This window comes from Babylonia areolata, chromosome 33 (genome assembly GCF_041734735.1).
Source record: "Babylonia areolata isolate BAREFJ2019XMU chromosome 33, ASM4173473v1, whole genome shotgun sequence".
Taxonomy (NCBI): domain Eukaryota; kingdom Metazoa; phylum Mollusca; class Gastropoda; order Neogastropoda; family Buccinidae; genus Babylonia; species Babylonia areolata.
The window spans coordinates 22,110,877-22,128,145 of record NC_134908.1 but is presented as its reverse complement, the minus strand read 5'-3'; the positions used below and the strand labels follow the sequence as shown (position 1 = coordinate 22,128,145).

General features: G+C 41.6%; 1 protein-coding gene across 6 annotated transcripts; it reads right to left on the bottom strand.

Moving 5' to 3' along the window:
• Positions 1-218: 218 nt before the first annotated feature.
• On the bottom strand, positions 219-14,295 carry LOC143276896 (sodium/potassium-transporting ATPase subunit beta-1-interacting protein 2-like). 6 transcript variants are annotated; one of them, XM_076581552.1, is made up of 6 exons: positions 14,147-14,295; positions 12,580-12,717; positions 10,030-10,110; positions 7,307-7,537; positions 4,701-4,761; positions 219-911 (listed from the first exon to the last, which is right to left on the bottom strand). In XM_076581552.1, the coding sequence occupies exons 1-6, from the start codon at positions 14,210-14,212 to the stop codon at positions 343-345; spliced, it is 1,146 nt and encodes a 381-aa protein (XP_076437667.1). In that variant the 5' UTR covers positions 14,213-14,295; the 3' UTR covers positions 219-342. The 6 variants fall into 6 exon arrangements, with proteins under 6 accessions (XP_076437667.1, XP_076437668.1, XP_076437671.1 ...); XM_076581554.1 differs by having other exon boundaries at positions 739-911; positions 4,258-4,761; XM_076581555.1 differs by having other exon boundaries at positions 778-911; positions 4,224-4,761.
• Positions 14,296-17,269: the final 2,974 nt, after the last annotated feature.

Below are 17,269 nucleotides of genomic sequence, written 5' to 3'. Positions count from 1 at the left end.
ACCATTCTGGCTTCACACACTGTACCATTCTGGCTTCCCACACACTGCACCATTCTGGCTTCACACATTGCACCATTCTGGCTTCCCACACATTGCACCATTCTGGCTTCCCACACACTGCACCATTCTGGCTTCACACACTGTACCATCCTGGCTTCACACACTGTTCCATTCTGGCTTCACACATTGCACCATTCTGGCTTCCCACACACTGCACCATTCTGGCTTCACACACTGCACCATTCTGGCTTCACACACTGCACCATTCTGGCTTCACACACTGTACCATCCTGGCTTCACACAGTCCCATTCTGGCTTCAAACACACTGCACCATTCTGGCTTCACACAACGTCCTGGCACACAGATGGTGCCACCTGCACCCAGGGCAAACCCTCGCGGGGAACACCTTGAACACACTTCCTCCGCTCCCGGCCACTGCGAAGATTGCGACTGGAGCCCTGATTGCCTCCCCTGTCTCGCCCAATGGCTAGCTGGTCACCTCCCCTCCCACGCCACGCGGCCCAGCGTGTGCTATGAGCGCTGTGCTGGCCAGAGGCATAATACTGGTTGGCTGTCAGAATGTCTTCACAGGAAACAGACATACTGTGTTGTCCTGGGGCGTAGTATTGGCTGGCTGCCAGAGTCTCTTCACGGGAAACAGACACGGCATTCCTCATGCTGGTTTCGTAACTCGGGGGACGTTCGTAGGGTCGGGCATGGCGGGGGCTGTAGGCACGATGCAGAATACCATCGTCATCGCTGTCACTGTGGTCGCTGTGAAAGGCAAGGTTGTGGAAGTCGTTGCTGTTGTTGATGGCAGTGGTGGTGGTGGAGGTGGTGGTGGTGGTGGGGTGGGGGGTCGAGCGGCTGCGGATCATGACGAACTCTAGCTTGTCATTGGCAGGGACAGCTGGGAATGAACAGCAAAAGTGATACCGTTACCAATGGTTACTGCCAACACCAAGCGAGGGACAAGCTGCTCATATTTAGTACAAGCTGTAAACATCATGACCTCATAGTTTTTAATAAACATGGTCGATAGAAACATCATGACCTCAAAGTTTTTAATAAACATGGGAAATAAAAACACCACGACTTCATAGTTTCGACAAACATGGGAAAATAAACATAACTGCATAGTTTTTTTGTTTTTTTTAAAACAAGGTCAATAGACACATCACGACCTCTTAGTTTTCAATAAACATGGGAAATAAACATTATAGCTGCATAGTTTTTTTTAAAAACAAGGTCAATAGAAACATCACGGCCTCTTAGTTTTCAATAAACATGGGAAATAAACATTATAACTGCATAGTTTTTTTTTAAAAACAAGGTCAATAGAAACATCACGGCCTCTTAGTTTTAAATAAACATGGGAAATAAACATTATAACTGCATAGTTTTTTTTTAAAACAAGGTCAATAGAAACATCACGACCTCTTAGTTTTCAATAAACATGGGAAATAAACATCATGACCGCATAGTTTCAAATAAACAAGGTCAATAGAAACACCATGACCTCATAGTTTTCAATAAACATGGGAAATAAAACATCATGACCGCATAGTTTCAAATAAACATGGTCAACTGAAACACCATGACCTCACAGTTTTCAAATAAACATTGTCAATAGAAACACCATGACCTCATACTTTTCAAATAAACATGGGAAATAAAACACCATGACCGCATACTTTTCAAATAAACATTGTCAATAGAAACACCATGACCGCGTACTTTTCAAACATGGGAAATGGCATCAAACATGCAGCACACAGCTGCAACAAGGGGTGGGGGGATGGGAGGGGGGTGGGGGTGGGGGTTCAGTCCCTTCAGTTACCTGTGTGCGTCTCTGTACCTGCATGCGTGTGTGTGTGTGTGTGTATGTGTGTGTGTGTGTGTGCAGTGTGTGTGTGTGTGTGTGTGTGTGTGTGTGAACGCCCATTCACACAAATTAACAGTAAGAAAGCACAGGGAGAAAGACCAACAGAATGACTGCAAAGAACAGAGCAAGAGTGAGACTCTGGGAGAGAAATCACAGATTGACTAGACAACCAGAGAGAGAGAGACGGACACACACACTCACACAAACAGACACACCCACACACACACACACACTCACATACACACAAAGACACACACTCACTCACATACACACACACACACACACACAGACACACTCACACACAGACACACACAAAGACCCACACTCACATACACACACACACACACACACAGACACACCCACACACAGACAAACACTCACATACACACACACACATTCACATACACAGACACAACCACACACACACACACACACATCTGAACCATACGGCTGGAGAGAATAAACATAAAAAAAAGGCTGCAAATGTGAAATGGGGACATGCAAAAAGCACAAAATGAGCGAAAAAAAAATCACATTTGTAAGCCATCATGCTACACATTACAACCATGGAAAAACAAAGCATTAGGAATAAAAAAAAAAGAAAAGAAAAAAAAAAGGTAGCAATATTCATTATTATTATCATTATTTACTAAACCCTGTTATTGTTTCATGAAAAGGTAGCATTATTCTTTTTCTTCTTATATCAGACAATATTACACTATCTACTAAACCTTGTAATTGTTACATGAAAAGGTAGCAGTATTCCTCTTCTATCATACAGTATTACCTTCTTCTTATATCAGACAATATTACACTATCTACTAAACCTTGTAATTGTTACATGAAAAGGTAGCAGTATTCTTCTTCTTTTATCATACATTATTACATTATTTACTAAACCTTGCTATTGTTACAACCAACTGTAAGGTCACTTGGAACAAAGTCTAAAAAAAACAACAACAGGTGTTGAAAAGAAAACAAAACCATTACATTGACTGAATGTGATTCAGCATAAGAAAACATGGAATAAAATAAATGCCAATAAATGTACAGAAAAAAACAAACAAAAACATTAATCAAATTCAAGATTGAAAGACATTAAAGAAAAAAGTAGTACAAAATAATACAAGAAATGTAAACAAAAATGCGACGAGAATGAATTAAAAAAAAAAAAAGCGTTGGACTTTCGATCTGAGGGTCCCGGGTTCGAATCACGGTGACGGCGCCTGGTGGGTAAAGGGTGGAGATTTTTATGATCTCCCAGGTCAACATATGTGCGGACCTGCCAGTGCCTGAACTCCCTTTGTGTGTATACGCAAGCATAAGATCAAATACGCACGTTAAAGATCCTGTAATCCATGTCAGTGTTCAGTGGGTTATGGAAACAAGAACATACCCAGCATGCACACCCCCGAAAGCGGAGTATGGCTGCCTACATGGCGGGGTAAAAACGGTCATACACGTAAAAAGCCCACTCGCGTATATACGAGTGAACGTGGGAGTTGCAGCCCACGAACGCAGAAGAAGAAGAAGAAGAAGTAAACAAAAAAGCGACGAGAATGAATTAAGAGAAAAAAAAGAAAAAAAAAGAGAGTAAATTATCAGCAACTTAACCACAAGGAAACCAACACGTTGATCTAGCTCACCAGGGGCCGTATTCAAGAGAACATCGTGCCTGAGTGTAAATGTGTACCTGCGGATAATCTGCCTGAGGCAAGGCAAACTGCCCGAGGGTAAGCAAGATCCAGTATTCATGAACACAAGAGTCTACCCGCGTGTCTACAAACCCGAAGGCAATGTACCCTTACTACCTGCCAAGGGTGACTGCCCACGAAGCAGAGGTAAATATGGCAGATCCTTTTGCAGCATTTTTCTTTCTTTTTTTTTTTTTTTTTTTTAAAGGGAAAACAGGCGTGCTTTACGGATAGCACATGTTTTGCGAACTCTCTCGACAATGTTCCGAGCTGTGGTGTGATGAGAAGTGAAACTGAGAGCATGCGCAGACGGGAATCGTCAGGATATATATATATATATATATATATATATATATATAAAAGACGATGGGTCAGCTGTCTGAGCGAACTGCATGTGTCTTGAATACGAAGATAACTTATCCTTCAAGGTTAACTGTCCCAGCCATGTCAAAGATAACTTGCCTGAAGGCAAAATGAATTTGGTCTTGAATACCGCCCCAGGTAAGTCACCATTGAAGCCACCAGGTAAGCCAATAGGTACGTCACCAGCCACCAACCAAGCCACAAGGTAACCACGTAAGCCATCAATAAGCCACAAGGTACGTCACCAGGTAAACCACCAATAAACCACCAAGTAAACCACCAGGTAAGCGGCCTCAGGTCTGCACCAGCGTCACCTGGTCTGATCCCGGCGTGCTCAGGCGATGGTACGGCTGTGTCGTGGCTGAACTCAGACTCCCGTTGGACTCGAACCCCGTCATGCTGCTGCGGCCAGGCTCCTCCATCCCGCTGAGCCCAGTGACCTGCGCTGAGGACGAGGCGGTGGAGACGGGGCGGTGGGTGGCGTGAGGGTGGGGGTGGGGGTGGAGGTGGCTGTCGGTGACAGGAGAATCGAACCACTCCATGGACTGGTGGTACGACACGTAGGTGGGCAGCGACCAGCTGTCCCGCTGGGCCACCGCCACGTAACCCCCACCCCCCTTCCTCCTCACCCCCTCCACCCTCCCCACCAGCAGGGAGGAGGAGGAGGCAGTGGACGGGGGAGCGGGGTTGGGGGGGGTGGGGGCGGGGAGGGTGTGGAGGGGGCGGGTGTAGGTGGTGGTGGTGACCAGGTACTTACAGGTGTCGTCCTCGTCCAGGGAGGCCTGGATGATCACCAGGGCCACACCGAGACCTGCCATCTGCACATCACCGTGCTGTGTTAGTGTGGTCATGATGATGGTGATGATGATGATGGTGATGATGATGATGATGACCAGGGCCACACCGAGACCTGCCATCTGCACATCACCGTGCTGTGTTAGTGTGGTCATGATGATGGTGATGATGATGATGTGATGATGATGATGATGATGATGATGATGTGATGATGATGATGATGATGTGATGATGATGATGATGTGATGATGATGATGATGATGATGTGATGATGATGATGATGTGATGATGATGTGATGATGATGATGATGATGTGATGATGATGATGATGATGATGTGTTACTGTGATGATGATGTGATGATGATGATGATGTTCCACCATCTGTACACAGCTGTGTTATTGTTGTCACAGCTTTCTTTGTGTTTTGTTTTTACGGTTCCACCATCTGTACACCACCATCACTGTTGTGTTTGTATTTGTATTTCTTTTTATCACAACAGATTTCTCTGTGTGAAATTCGGGCTGCTCTCCCCAGGGAGAGCACGTCGCTGTACAACAGTGCCACCCTTTTTTTTTCTTTTTTTTTTCCCTGCGTGCAGTTTTATTTGTTTTTACTATCGAAGTGGATTTTTTTCTACAGAATTTTGCCAGCAACAACCCTTTTGTTGCCGTGGGTTCTTTTACGTGCGCTAAGTGCATGCTGCACACGGGACCTCGGTTTATCGTCTCATCCGAATGACTAGCGTCCAGACCACCACTCAAGGTCTAGTGGAGGGGGAGAAAATATCGGCGGCTCAGCCGTGATTCGAACCAGCGCGCTCAGATTCTCTCGCTTCCTAGGCGGACGTGTTACCTCTAGGCCATCACTCCACTGTTATTGCTGTCACAGCTTTGTTTTTAATGTTCCACCACCTGCACTGTTTCAGAGGCGTCACGCCCACGTCACTCGTATGTGTACATGTATACATACACAGTCCCTTTCCAATATAGTTACACCCACACGCCCAACATACCTACAACAAACACCACAACACACCATCCCAACAAACATCACCGCAACACCAACAACATCACAACACCAACTAACCCCCAAGACTTCTTCTTCTTCTTCTGCGTTCACTCGTATGCACACGAGTGGGCTTTTACGTGTATGACCGTTTTTACCCCGCCATGTAGGCAACCATACTCCGTTTTCGGGGGTGTGCATGCTGGGTATGTTCTTGTTTCCATAACCCACCGAACGCTGACATGGATTACAGGATCTTTAACGTGCGTATATTGATCTTCTGCTTGCATATACACACGAAGGGGGTTCAGGCACTGGCAGGTCTACACATATGTTGACCTGGGAGATCGTAAAATTCTCCACCCTTTACCCACCAGGCGCCGTCACCGTGATTCGAACCCGGGACCCTCAGATTGACAGTCCAACGCTTTAACCACTCGGCTATTGCGCCCGTCACCCCCAAGACGGCCTGCACTGTAGTGTGGATCACCTCCACATAGTAGTAGTATGCAGTACACAGCCCTCCACACTGACACACACACCTCACCCAACAAACATCGTGCGTGCGTACGTGCGTGCATGTGTTTGTGAGGGTACAGTGCTCTGGTACGCGTGTGTAAGCGTGTAGGCATGTTAGTATGTCCGAACAGAATTCTATATTAGAAAATAAGAAATATCTTTTGCAATTTTGTTTTTAGTGCAGTTGACATTTGATGTCAGCGTGTGTGTGTCTGTGTGTGAGATTCATCTCTTTAGTGTGCTTGTGTAAACAAAGTGAGTCTATGTTTTAACCCGGTGTTCGGTTGTCTGTGTGTGTGTGTGTGTGTGTGTCTGTGTGTCCGTGGTAAACTTTAACATTGACATTTTCTCTGCAAATACTTTGTCAGTTGACACCAAATTAGGCATAAAAATAGGAAAAATTCAGTTCTTTCCAGTCATCTTGTTTAAAACAATATTGCACCTCTGGGATGGGCACAAAAAAATAAAAAATGAAGCCTAATTATATGCAAACTGCATTTACTGTTACATTTATATTTTTTGTATTATCTAAACTTGGCACTTTGATCTGATATTCAGACCCAACAACAAGAGCAGTCGTAATTATCATTTTTTGTTCAAACAGGAACTTCTGTTGCTAAGCATGGAAGTTTTATTTATTTTGCAAACGTTTTGGTGCATATAGTAAAAAAGGGAAATTACTCTGTAATTAATGCTAGGGGACTTAATTCGAATCTGGCTAGGACCTTTTTTTTTTTTAACGCGAAGCTTTATAATAACAAATACAGAATACATTTTAATGATTACAATTTTTTTTTTTTTTAAGTGTATCACAAGTGAATCTTGAAGGCCTTGCCTCTCTTGTTCATTCATATGAACACGCTGGATATTTTCCATTGTCAGATAGCGGCTGGTGTGTATTTCAAGGCATGTTTATAGTCAACTGGATGATGTCAGACGCTTTGAGCAGCACTGGTGCTGGATATCGCGCCATAGAAAAACTATGTATTATTATTATTACTACATCACAACAACACCAACACCACCACCAACACCAACTGACCCCCAGGAGGACCTGCACGGCGGCGTGGATCACCTCCACGTAGTAGTACTGCAGGACACAGCCCTCCACAAACTCCTCAGGGGGGATGGGGCGGCCGGCATCTGGTGGCTTGGAAGAGGAGGAGGAGGAGGCACCAAGCCAGCTGGTGTTGGTGATGTTGCAACCGATGCCGTGCTCCAGCCACCACGACTTGCTGTCAGTTCCCATCGTCAGGATGTAGCGACCTCTGTTCTGAAAACATAATCAGGTTGTTGTAATAATCATGTGTTGTTTGTATTGTTGTTGCTGTTGTTGTTGTTGTTGCTGTTGTTGTGGTTGTTGTTGTCAGTTCCCATCGTCAGGATGTAGCGACCTCTGTTCTGAAAACATAATCAGGTTGTTGTAATAATCATGTGTTGTTTGTATTGCTGTTGTTGTTGTTGTTGTTGCTGTTGTTGTTGTTGTTGTTATTGTTGTGGTTGTTGTTGTCAGTTCCCATCATCAGGATGTAGCGACCTCTGTTCTGAAAACATAATCAGGTTGTTGTAATAATCACGTGCTGTTTGTATTGTTGATGTTGTTGTTGTGGTTGTTGTTGTCAGTTCCCATCATCAGGATGTAGCGACCTCTGTTCTGAAAACATAATCAGGTTGTTGTAATAATGTGTTGTTTGTATTGTTGTTGCTGTTGTTGTTATTCTTCTAACCACCATGACTTGCTGTCAGTTCCCTTTGTCAGTTTCAGTTTTCAGTTTCAGTAGTGACCTCTGTTCTGCACACTGTCTGTTCCCGTTCAGGATGTAGTGACCTCTGTTCTGCACACTGTCTGTTCCCATTCAGGATGTAGTGACCTCTGTTCTGCACACTGTCTGTTCCCGTTCAGGATGTAGTGACCTCTGTTCTGCACACTGTCTGTTCCCGTTCAGGATGTAGTGACCTCTGTTCTGCACACTGTCTGTTCCCATTCAGGATGTAGTGACCTCTGTTCTGCACACTGTCTGTTCCCATTCAGGATGTAGTGACCTCTGTTCTGCACACTGTTCCCGTTCAGGATGTAGTGACCTCTGTTCTGCACACTGTCTGTTCCCGTTCAGGATGTAGTGACCTCTGTTCTGCACACTGTTCCCGTTCAGGATGTAGTGACCTCTGTTCTGCACACTGTCTGTTCCCGTTCAGGATGTAGTGACCTCTGTTCTGCACACTGTCTGTTCCCGTTCAGGATGTAGTGACCTCTGTTCTGCACACCATCTGGTACTTGATGAGGAAAGTTCTAGTTTCACTTTCACTTTGTCAAGAAGGGAGATGATGCATTTGGACAAATCCATAATAAACACTACACCGCATCACGAACACACAAACTTTATTGTCTACACTTAGCTACAGAGACTTAGGTACAGAGATTTTCTTTTTGGCAGCAGCCACTGTTTTAGTATGCCAAGCTTGAAACAGGGATGCTAACCCAGACCCTCAATGAAACTCAATTGGCAGATAATCAGCTTATCTATTCCACCACATTAATCCTGAGGAAAGACAGAACAATGGGTAAAGGTGTGTGTATATATATATATATATATATATATATATATATTTATATATATATTTGTATTTGTATTTCTTTTTTATCACAACAGATGTCTCTGTGTGAAATTCGGGCTGCTCTCCCCAGGGAGAGCGCGTCGCTATACTACAGCACCACCCTTTTTTTCTTTTCTTTTTTATTAAAATTTTTTTTCCTGCGTGCAGTTTTATTTGGTTTTCCTATCAAAGTGGATTTTTCTTCAGAATTTTGCCAGGAACAACCCTTTTGTTGCCGTGGGTTCTTTTACGTGCACTAAGTGCATGCTGTACACATGACCTCGGTTTATTGTCCCATCCGAATGACTAGCGTCCAGACAACCACTCAAGGTCTAGTGGAGGGGGAGAAAATATTGGCGGCTGAGCTGTGATACGAACCAGCGTGCTCAGATTCTCTCGCTTCCTAGGCGGACGTGTTACCTCTAGGCCATCATTCCACTATATGTATGTATGTGTCATGGCTGACCATGGATAGAGTATATCCGACCTAATGTCTAATTGGGCTGTCTGCTTGGACCAAGCAGCGTTGCCTGTGACTGTAGAGACCGATGCGAGAGAGACAGTCTCTGTCGCAGCGGTCACATGTGTAAGCTGATGCTGGTCTGTTGGCTGCCGTCCCTTTTCTGCGAGCTCGTTTTTCTGCTGCAGCAGCTGACAGTTTGTCCTCACCAATCCGTAGCTGATTCTTTAGAGTGTTTCTCCAGCTGTTGCTGGATATATATATATATAATTATGTGTGTGTGTGTGTGTGTGTGTGTGTGTGTGTGTGTGTGTGTGTGTGTGTGTGTGTGTGTGTATCTGTGTGTAGTGTCTGTGTGTATGTGTATACATGTGTCTGTGTGTTTGTGTTGTGTGTGTGTATGTGTTATGTGTTGTGTGTGTGTGTGTGTGTAAGTTAGACAGTCACTGTAAGTGATGTTCTTGCATATGAATATGTACACAGGAAACAAGTATTGTTTGTATGATTGAGCATATTGTGCATGTGTTCGTGTGTTTTTGTATTTGGAAAATGATAAAAAAAGGTTTTAAAAATCCTCCAAGACAGACAACCATCTGTCCAAATATGCAACACTGTCAAGCATTTTTCATGCAAACACACACACACACACACACACACACAAACACACCACCAACAAACATGTAATGTATACATCTCAAACTTGAACTTACTCTGTTCAAAATGCCGACCTCAAGATATAGGCAGATAACGAATATATTCCAACCCAGCCACAATAAGCTCCACACTGCATACTGCACATATACACATGTATGCATTGCATCACAACATTAGTCACACAACACATACTGCACATACACAACACATGTATGCGTTGTATCACACTGGTCATTCACCACATACTGCATATAAACAAATGCATTCTATCACATTAATCACCCAACGTATACTGCACATACACAACACATGCATTGTATCACAGTCACCCAACACATTCTGCACATACACAACACATGCATTGTATCACATTAGTCACCCAACACATACTACACATACACAACATGTGCACTGTATCACAACATTAGTCACCCAACACATACTGCACATACACAACACATGCATTGTATCACATTAGTCACCCAACACATACTGCACATTCACAACATGTGCACTGTATCGCAACATTAGTCACCCAACACATACTGCACGTACACAACACATGCATTGTAACAAAACATTAGTCACCCAACACATACTGCACATACACAACATGTGCATTGTATCACAACATTAGTCACCCAACACATACTACACATACACAACATGTGCACTGTATCACAACATTAGTCACCCAACACATACTGCACATACACAACACATGCATTGTATCACATTAGTCACCCAACACATACTGCACATTCACAACATGTGCACTGTATCGCAACATTAGTCACCCAACACATACTGCACATACACAACACATGCATTGTATCACATTAGTCACCCAACACATACTGCACATTCACAACATGTGCACTGTATCGCAACATTAGTCACCCAACACATACTGCACATACACAACACATGCATTGTATCACATTAGTCACCCAACACATACTGCACGTACACAACACATGCATTGTATCACATTAGTCACCCAACACATACTACACATTCACAACATGTGCACTGTATCACAACATTAGTCACCCAACACATACTGCACATACACAACACATGCATTGTATCACATTAGTCATCCAACACACACTGCACATTCACAACATGTGCACTGTATCACAACATTAGTCACCCAACACATACTGCACGTACACAACACATGCATTGTATCACATTAGTCATCCAACACACACTGCACATTCACAACATGTGCATTGTATCACAACATTAGTCACCCAACACATACTGCACATACACAACACATGCACTGTAACAAAACATTAATCACCGAACACATACTACACATACACAACAGGTGCATTGTATCACAACATTAGTCACCCAACACATACTACACATACCTAACATGTGCACCGTATCACAATATTAGTCACCCAACACAGTAGTTAAAAAACTCTTTTAAAACATACCTCTGACTTCAGTTTACTGCATCAATATAAATGCTTATAAATGTAGACCCCACTATATATTTCATCTTTAAATTTTTTTTTTTTTTTTACCTTTTTCTTTCACCTGAGGAAAGAAGGTTCTTCTTTTGATTTTACAATAAACATGAAGTTCAACAGCAATATCAATCAATCAATCAATGTATAATTTGTGCTAACGCTCAAAATATTACAAATGGAAAGACAAAATTTCATTTACGTACAAACATCCTCCATTTACCTATTATCTAATCCCAAGAAAGAAAACTGAAATACACAACTGCATTAACTATAATCAAGAAAGAAAACATCAACCATAATCATCAAAGAAAAATACAGAGCACACACACACACAAAAGCAAAGAAAAAAAAAGTGATGATGTCTTCAACTGTTTTTCGTGTTGTTTTCTTAAAACAACTTACAAAGACATGCGCAGTCAGTGAGTCACACACACTAATTTACTCAGCTGTATGTTGACCAATGGCATGCACAGAGTTTGTTTATTTTGTTAGAAAATTGGAAGCATTTTATCACATGCTTAGTGTATAAGTTTCATTTTAACCTCTGGCACTTAACTAAGGCAAAAAACAAAACAAAACAAAAACCAATTTCCATGACATTTTTATTTCTTGTATATTAATTCATTACTATATTACATTATTAGCGTTTATATTTCTAATCATTAATAATTTCAATGACGCTGATAATGTGAAATGTGATATTAGATCAGTCTGTCAGAGTGTTATTCCCTCAGCACTTTGGGAATTGTGCAACTTTTCAAATGGACACAGATTATGGAATTCAGTATTTCAAACTTTAAAACGCACAATGTGACACATGCTCACAAACACTTACAAATGTATCCACAGCACAACAAACAATATACACACGTGTACCGACAGTCCACAAACCATTACACAGTCAATGATATCTATCATTACAACACACATTAAATTAGCTACAACCACACATGCAATCAATGATATTAATGTAACAACACACATTAACTTTGCTACCACACAAGCAACATTATATACACACTGTATACTGACATTCACACACACACAATACATAAATTCTCTTAGACACAGACACACACACACAAATACGATACAAATGATACTCATTCCACTGACCACCAGAACAAAAGAACGGTAACGCTGGCATGCACCGAACAGTCCCAGAATGACGGCTATGATCTGGAAGAAATTGCCGATGATGGGCGCCCACATGTAGCCCAAGAAGTCAAACACCTGTCTTTCCACTGTGGATAGCTAACAACAGTCCACATACAGCAGAAGTTAGAACTGTCAGACATGATAACATGCACATGTGCGCTACGTGTTTAAACACATGAGCACACATAAGAAATTGAAATATGCAAAGCCATGCTCAGATCAACTATCAGGCACAAACTAAAAAGGCACCTAATGCTATAACACACATATTCACACACACACACACACACACACACATCTGTACGCACACATACATCAACACACATCTGTACCACACACACAAACCCACACACTCACCTGTATCACACACACACACACACATGCACATGCACACACACACACATATATAAATATATATATATTTATACACAAACACATCGATGTTCATGCATATATTAAGCAATGCAATCATGGACAGATACAACTGAACAAAAATACAGTGTGCACATAAAACAATTTAAAAGAAATCCTATCCACATAAAAGTATGCCGACACAGACACACAAAACTAACACATCTATATAGCCTAGAAATGTGTATTTTTTCTCACACACAAAACTAACACATCTATATAGCCTAGAAATGTGTATTTTTTCTCACACACAAAACTAACACATCTATATATAGCCTAGAAATGTGTATTTTTTCTCACACACAAAACTAACACATCTATATAGCCTGGAAATGTTTATTTTTTCTCACACTAAACTAACACATCTATATAGCCTAGAAATGTGTATTTTTTCTCACACACAAAACTAACACATCTATATATAGCCTAGAAATGTGTATTTTTTCTCACACACAAAACTAACACATCTATATAGCCTAGAAATGTTTATTTTTTCTCACACTAAACTAACACATCTATATAGCCTAGAAATGTGTATTTTTTCTGACACACAAAACTAACACATCTATATAGCCTAAAAATGTGTATTTTTTCTCAATTTTTGTGATAAAAATTTCATTAAAGTTGATTTGGCTATCTCAGCTCCACGCACTTTTGTTTTCAACTGAGCACGCACACACACACACGCACACACACACACACACACACACACACACACGCACACACACAAAGCTGTAACTCTAATTAGTTATTTAATTTCGAAATCGCAATTTCTTCTTGTTCTTTAATGTGTTTTTGTTTTCTTTTTTTGGTACCACTTACAAAGTCCGGTTACTTTCATGAAGTATTTGTAATCATTTTGTTTCAGTAAATATTCTTATTGACGTAAACTAGTGGCAGAATTAAAAATGAATTATTTCTAAACAGGAAAAATAAAGGCAAGATTACTGACATACATTTCATTCACAAACTAACGATGCTGTGTGAGAAACTACAGATCGAAAAATGCAGATCAAGAAAAATGGCTTCTCGAAAGTGATCGTGCAACGATGACATAATAAAAAACAAAACAAAAACACACACACACATTAAAATTCGTCGATTTTCAACTTACCAGCTGAAATACAAAGACAGCGACGAGTGTTGTTTTTATTGTTCGTGTGAGGTATTTTCCCGTCATCTTGCTTCACTGAACACTTAGAAAGTGAAGAGAATTACATCATCCAAAATCGAAAGCCACCACCAACCGACATAAGTGCTTGATGATGTGTTTTGCTGCTGACATCGTGCAGGGGTTAAACTTTGCGCATAAAACATAGTGCAACAAATAATATCAAATACATATTGAGTGATGGTTTAAACTAGATAAAGCGTACATAACTTTCAGATACACAACAATATAATGATATTTAAAGTGAAAAACACAGCCTTGAGATTTTTTTTCTAATAATTTATGTTTTAATATGCGTATTTATACACAATGTGTCGATAAGGTCAAATGAGGTCAAACTGAGAAACCTGAGTGCTTTTGTGTGATCTGGGGGAGGGAGGGGACACTAAAGGGAGAGGGGAGGGAGCGAGTAAGGGAGGTGACTTTTAAAGATTTGTCGAAGCTGGAAAGTCGTGATGACGATTTTTTTTTTAATTCTCCCACACATCTATTTCATGATCGTAAATGAAACGCCGGTGGATGTGGGCCGCTTTCTGGCTCCGTTTCTGGAATGCAGCTTTCGGTTCGACAAACACTGGTTCGTTTCTGAATGTGAACAATGTTATTTTTGAATCGATGTATTAATTCGCACCTTTTTATCTTTTGATAAGAGTATGCTACAATTTAAATAATAAAGGTACACTGCAATGCAATTTAGCCGACCCTGGTAACATTTCTCAATAAGCAATGGTATTCCTGTAATGCTTTATTTTTATTTTATATATTTATTTATTTATTTTTTTCTCAAGGCCTGACTAAGCGCGTTGGGTTACGCTGCTGGTCAGGCGCTGCTGGTCAGGCATCTGCTTGGCAGATGTGGTGTAGCGTATATGGTTTTGTCCGAACGCAGTGACGCCTCCTTGAGCTACTGAAACTGAAACTGCTGGTCAGGCATCTGCTTGGCAGATGTGGTGTAGCGTATATGGATTTGTCCGAACGCAGTGACGCCTCCTTGAGCTACTGAAACTTTATTTTTATTGATATAAGTAGTAGTAGTAGTAGTACTGCAAATGAAGCCGATTCTTGCAAGGGGAGCTACCGCTGACAAACGGAATCGCAAAGAAATAAAAGTTGTCTCACTTAGTCCATAATCTTGAAGACCCAGCATCGGACAACAACCAGCAAACGAACAGACTCACAGTAGGTTATATATACCGACAACTGAATTGGTACAGACTCACAGTATATTTACCGACAGTTGAATTGGTACAGAATCACAGTATATCTACCGACAGTTGAATTGGTACAGAAATCACAGTATATCTACCGACAGTTGAATTGGTACAGAAATCACAGTATATCTACCGACAGTTGAATTGGTACAGAATCACAGTATATATACCAACAGTTGAATTGGTACAGAAATCACAGTATATATACCGACAGTTGAATTGGTACAGAAATCACAGTGTATCTACCGACAGTTGAACTGGTACAGAAATCACAGCATATCTACCGACAGTTGACTTGGTACAGAATCACAGTATATATACCGACAGTTGAATTGGTACAGAAATCACAGTATATTTACCGACAGTTGAATTGGTACAGAATCACAGTATATCTACCGACAGTTGAATTGGTACAGAAATCACAGTATATCTACCGACAGTTGAATTGGTACAGAAATCACAGTATATCTATACCGACAGTTGAATTGGTACAGAATCACAGCATATCTACCGACAGTTGAATTGGTACAGAAATCACAGTATATCTACCGACAGTTGAATTGGTACAGAAATCACAGTATATCTACCGACAGTTGAATTGGTACAGAAATCACAGTATATATACCGACAGTTGAATTGGTACAGAAATCACAGTATATCTACCGACAATTGAATTGGTACAGAAATCACGGTAAGTATACTGACAGTTGAATTGGTACAGAAATCACAGTATATCTACCGACAGTTGAATTGGTACAGAAATCACAGCATATCTACCGGCAGTTGAATTGGTACAGAAATCACAGCATATCTACCGGCAGTTGAATTGGTACAGAAATCACAGTATATATACGGCCGACAGTTGAATTGGTACAGAAATCACAGTATATCTACCGACAGTTGAATTGGTACAGAAATCACAGTATATATACGGCCGACAGTTGAATTGGTACAGAAATCACAGTACATCTACCGACGATTAATTTAAAAGTGGTACACAATCACAGTAAATCTACCAACAATTGATTTAAAGTAGTACAGAATCACAGTATATCTTCTGACATAGCTTCACGGCAGACGGAACATCTACCACCAAAGGAATTGGTACAGAATCACTATATTTGTTTGTTGTTGCGCATTGCGTTTAAACAAGTCCCTCTATTCAGTTTCTGTGTTGGGAATCTAACTGTATGTTGTGTGTGTGTGTGTGTGTGTGTGTGTGTGTGTGTGTGTGTGTGTGTGTGTGTGTGTGTGTGTGTGTGTGCGTGCGTGTGTGTGTGTGTGTGTGTGTGTGTGTGTGTGTGTGTGTGTGTGCGTGTGTGTGTGTGTGTGTGTGTGTGTGTGTGTGTGTGTGTGTGTGTGTGTGTGTGTGTGTGTGTGTGTGTGTGTGTGTGTGTGTTGTGGTTAAACAGGCCGCTCTCTTCCCTGTGAAGGGAATTTAACTGTATGTTTTGTTGTGTATTGTGGTTAAACAGGCTGCTCTTTTTCCCTGTGTAGGGAATTTAACTGTATGATTTGTTATGCATTGTGGTTAAAGATCCTCGGCATAAAGTGGCAAGACAGGGTCTCCAACCTCCAGGTCCAAGAGAGGAGTGGCCTGCCCAGCATTGAAAGCCTGCTGATCCACATTGTCCGCACTGCATGACAGACCGCAGGATCCCGAAGATGCTTTTGTATGGCCAGCTGAAAGAAGGCCACCGTGAACTTGGAAGACCCTGCAAGCGCTTCAAGGACACCTTGAAGACAAACCTCAAAACCTGTGACATAGCCATCGCTTCCTGGGAAACTGATGCCCTTGACCACTCTCGCTGGAGGATGCTGTGCTCTAGTGCCATATAACGTTTGAAAACAAAGA

Excerpts from the sequence above, each read along its gene's own strand:
- LOC143276896 (XM_076581552.1), bottom strand. The coding sequence starts at position 14,212 with ATGACGGGAAAATACCTCACACGAACAATAAAAACAACACTCGTCGCT. Across the intron at positions 7,538-10,029 it reads AGGTCGGCATTTTGAACAGA|AACAGAGGTCGCTACATCCT; the intron begins GTAAGTTCAAGT and ends TTATGTTTTCAG. Across the intron at positions 912-4,700 it reads CCTGGACGAGGACGACACCT|CTGTCCCTGCCAATGACAAG; the intron begins GTAAGTACCTGG and ends GTTCATTCCCAG.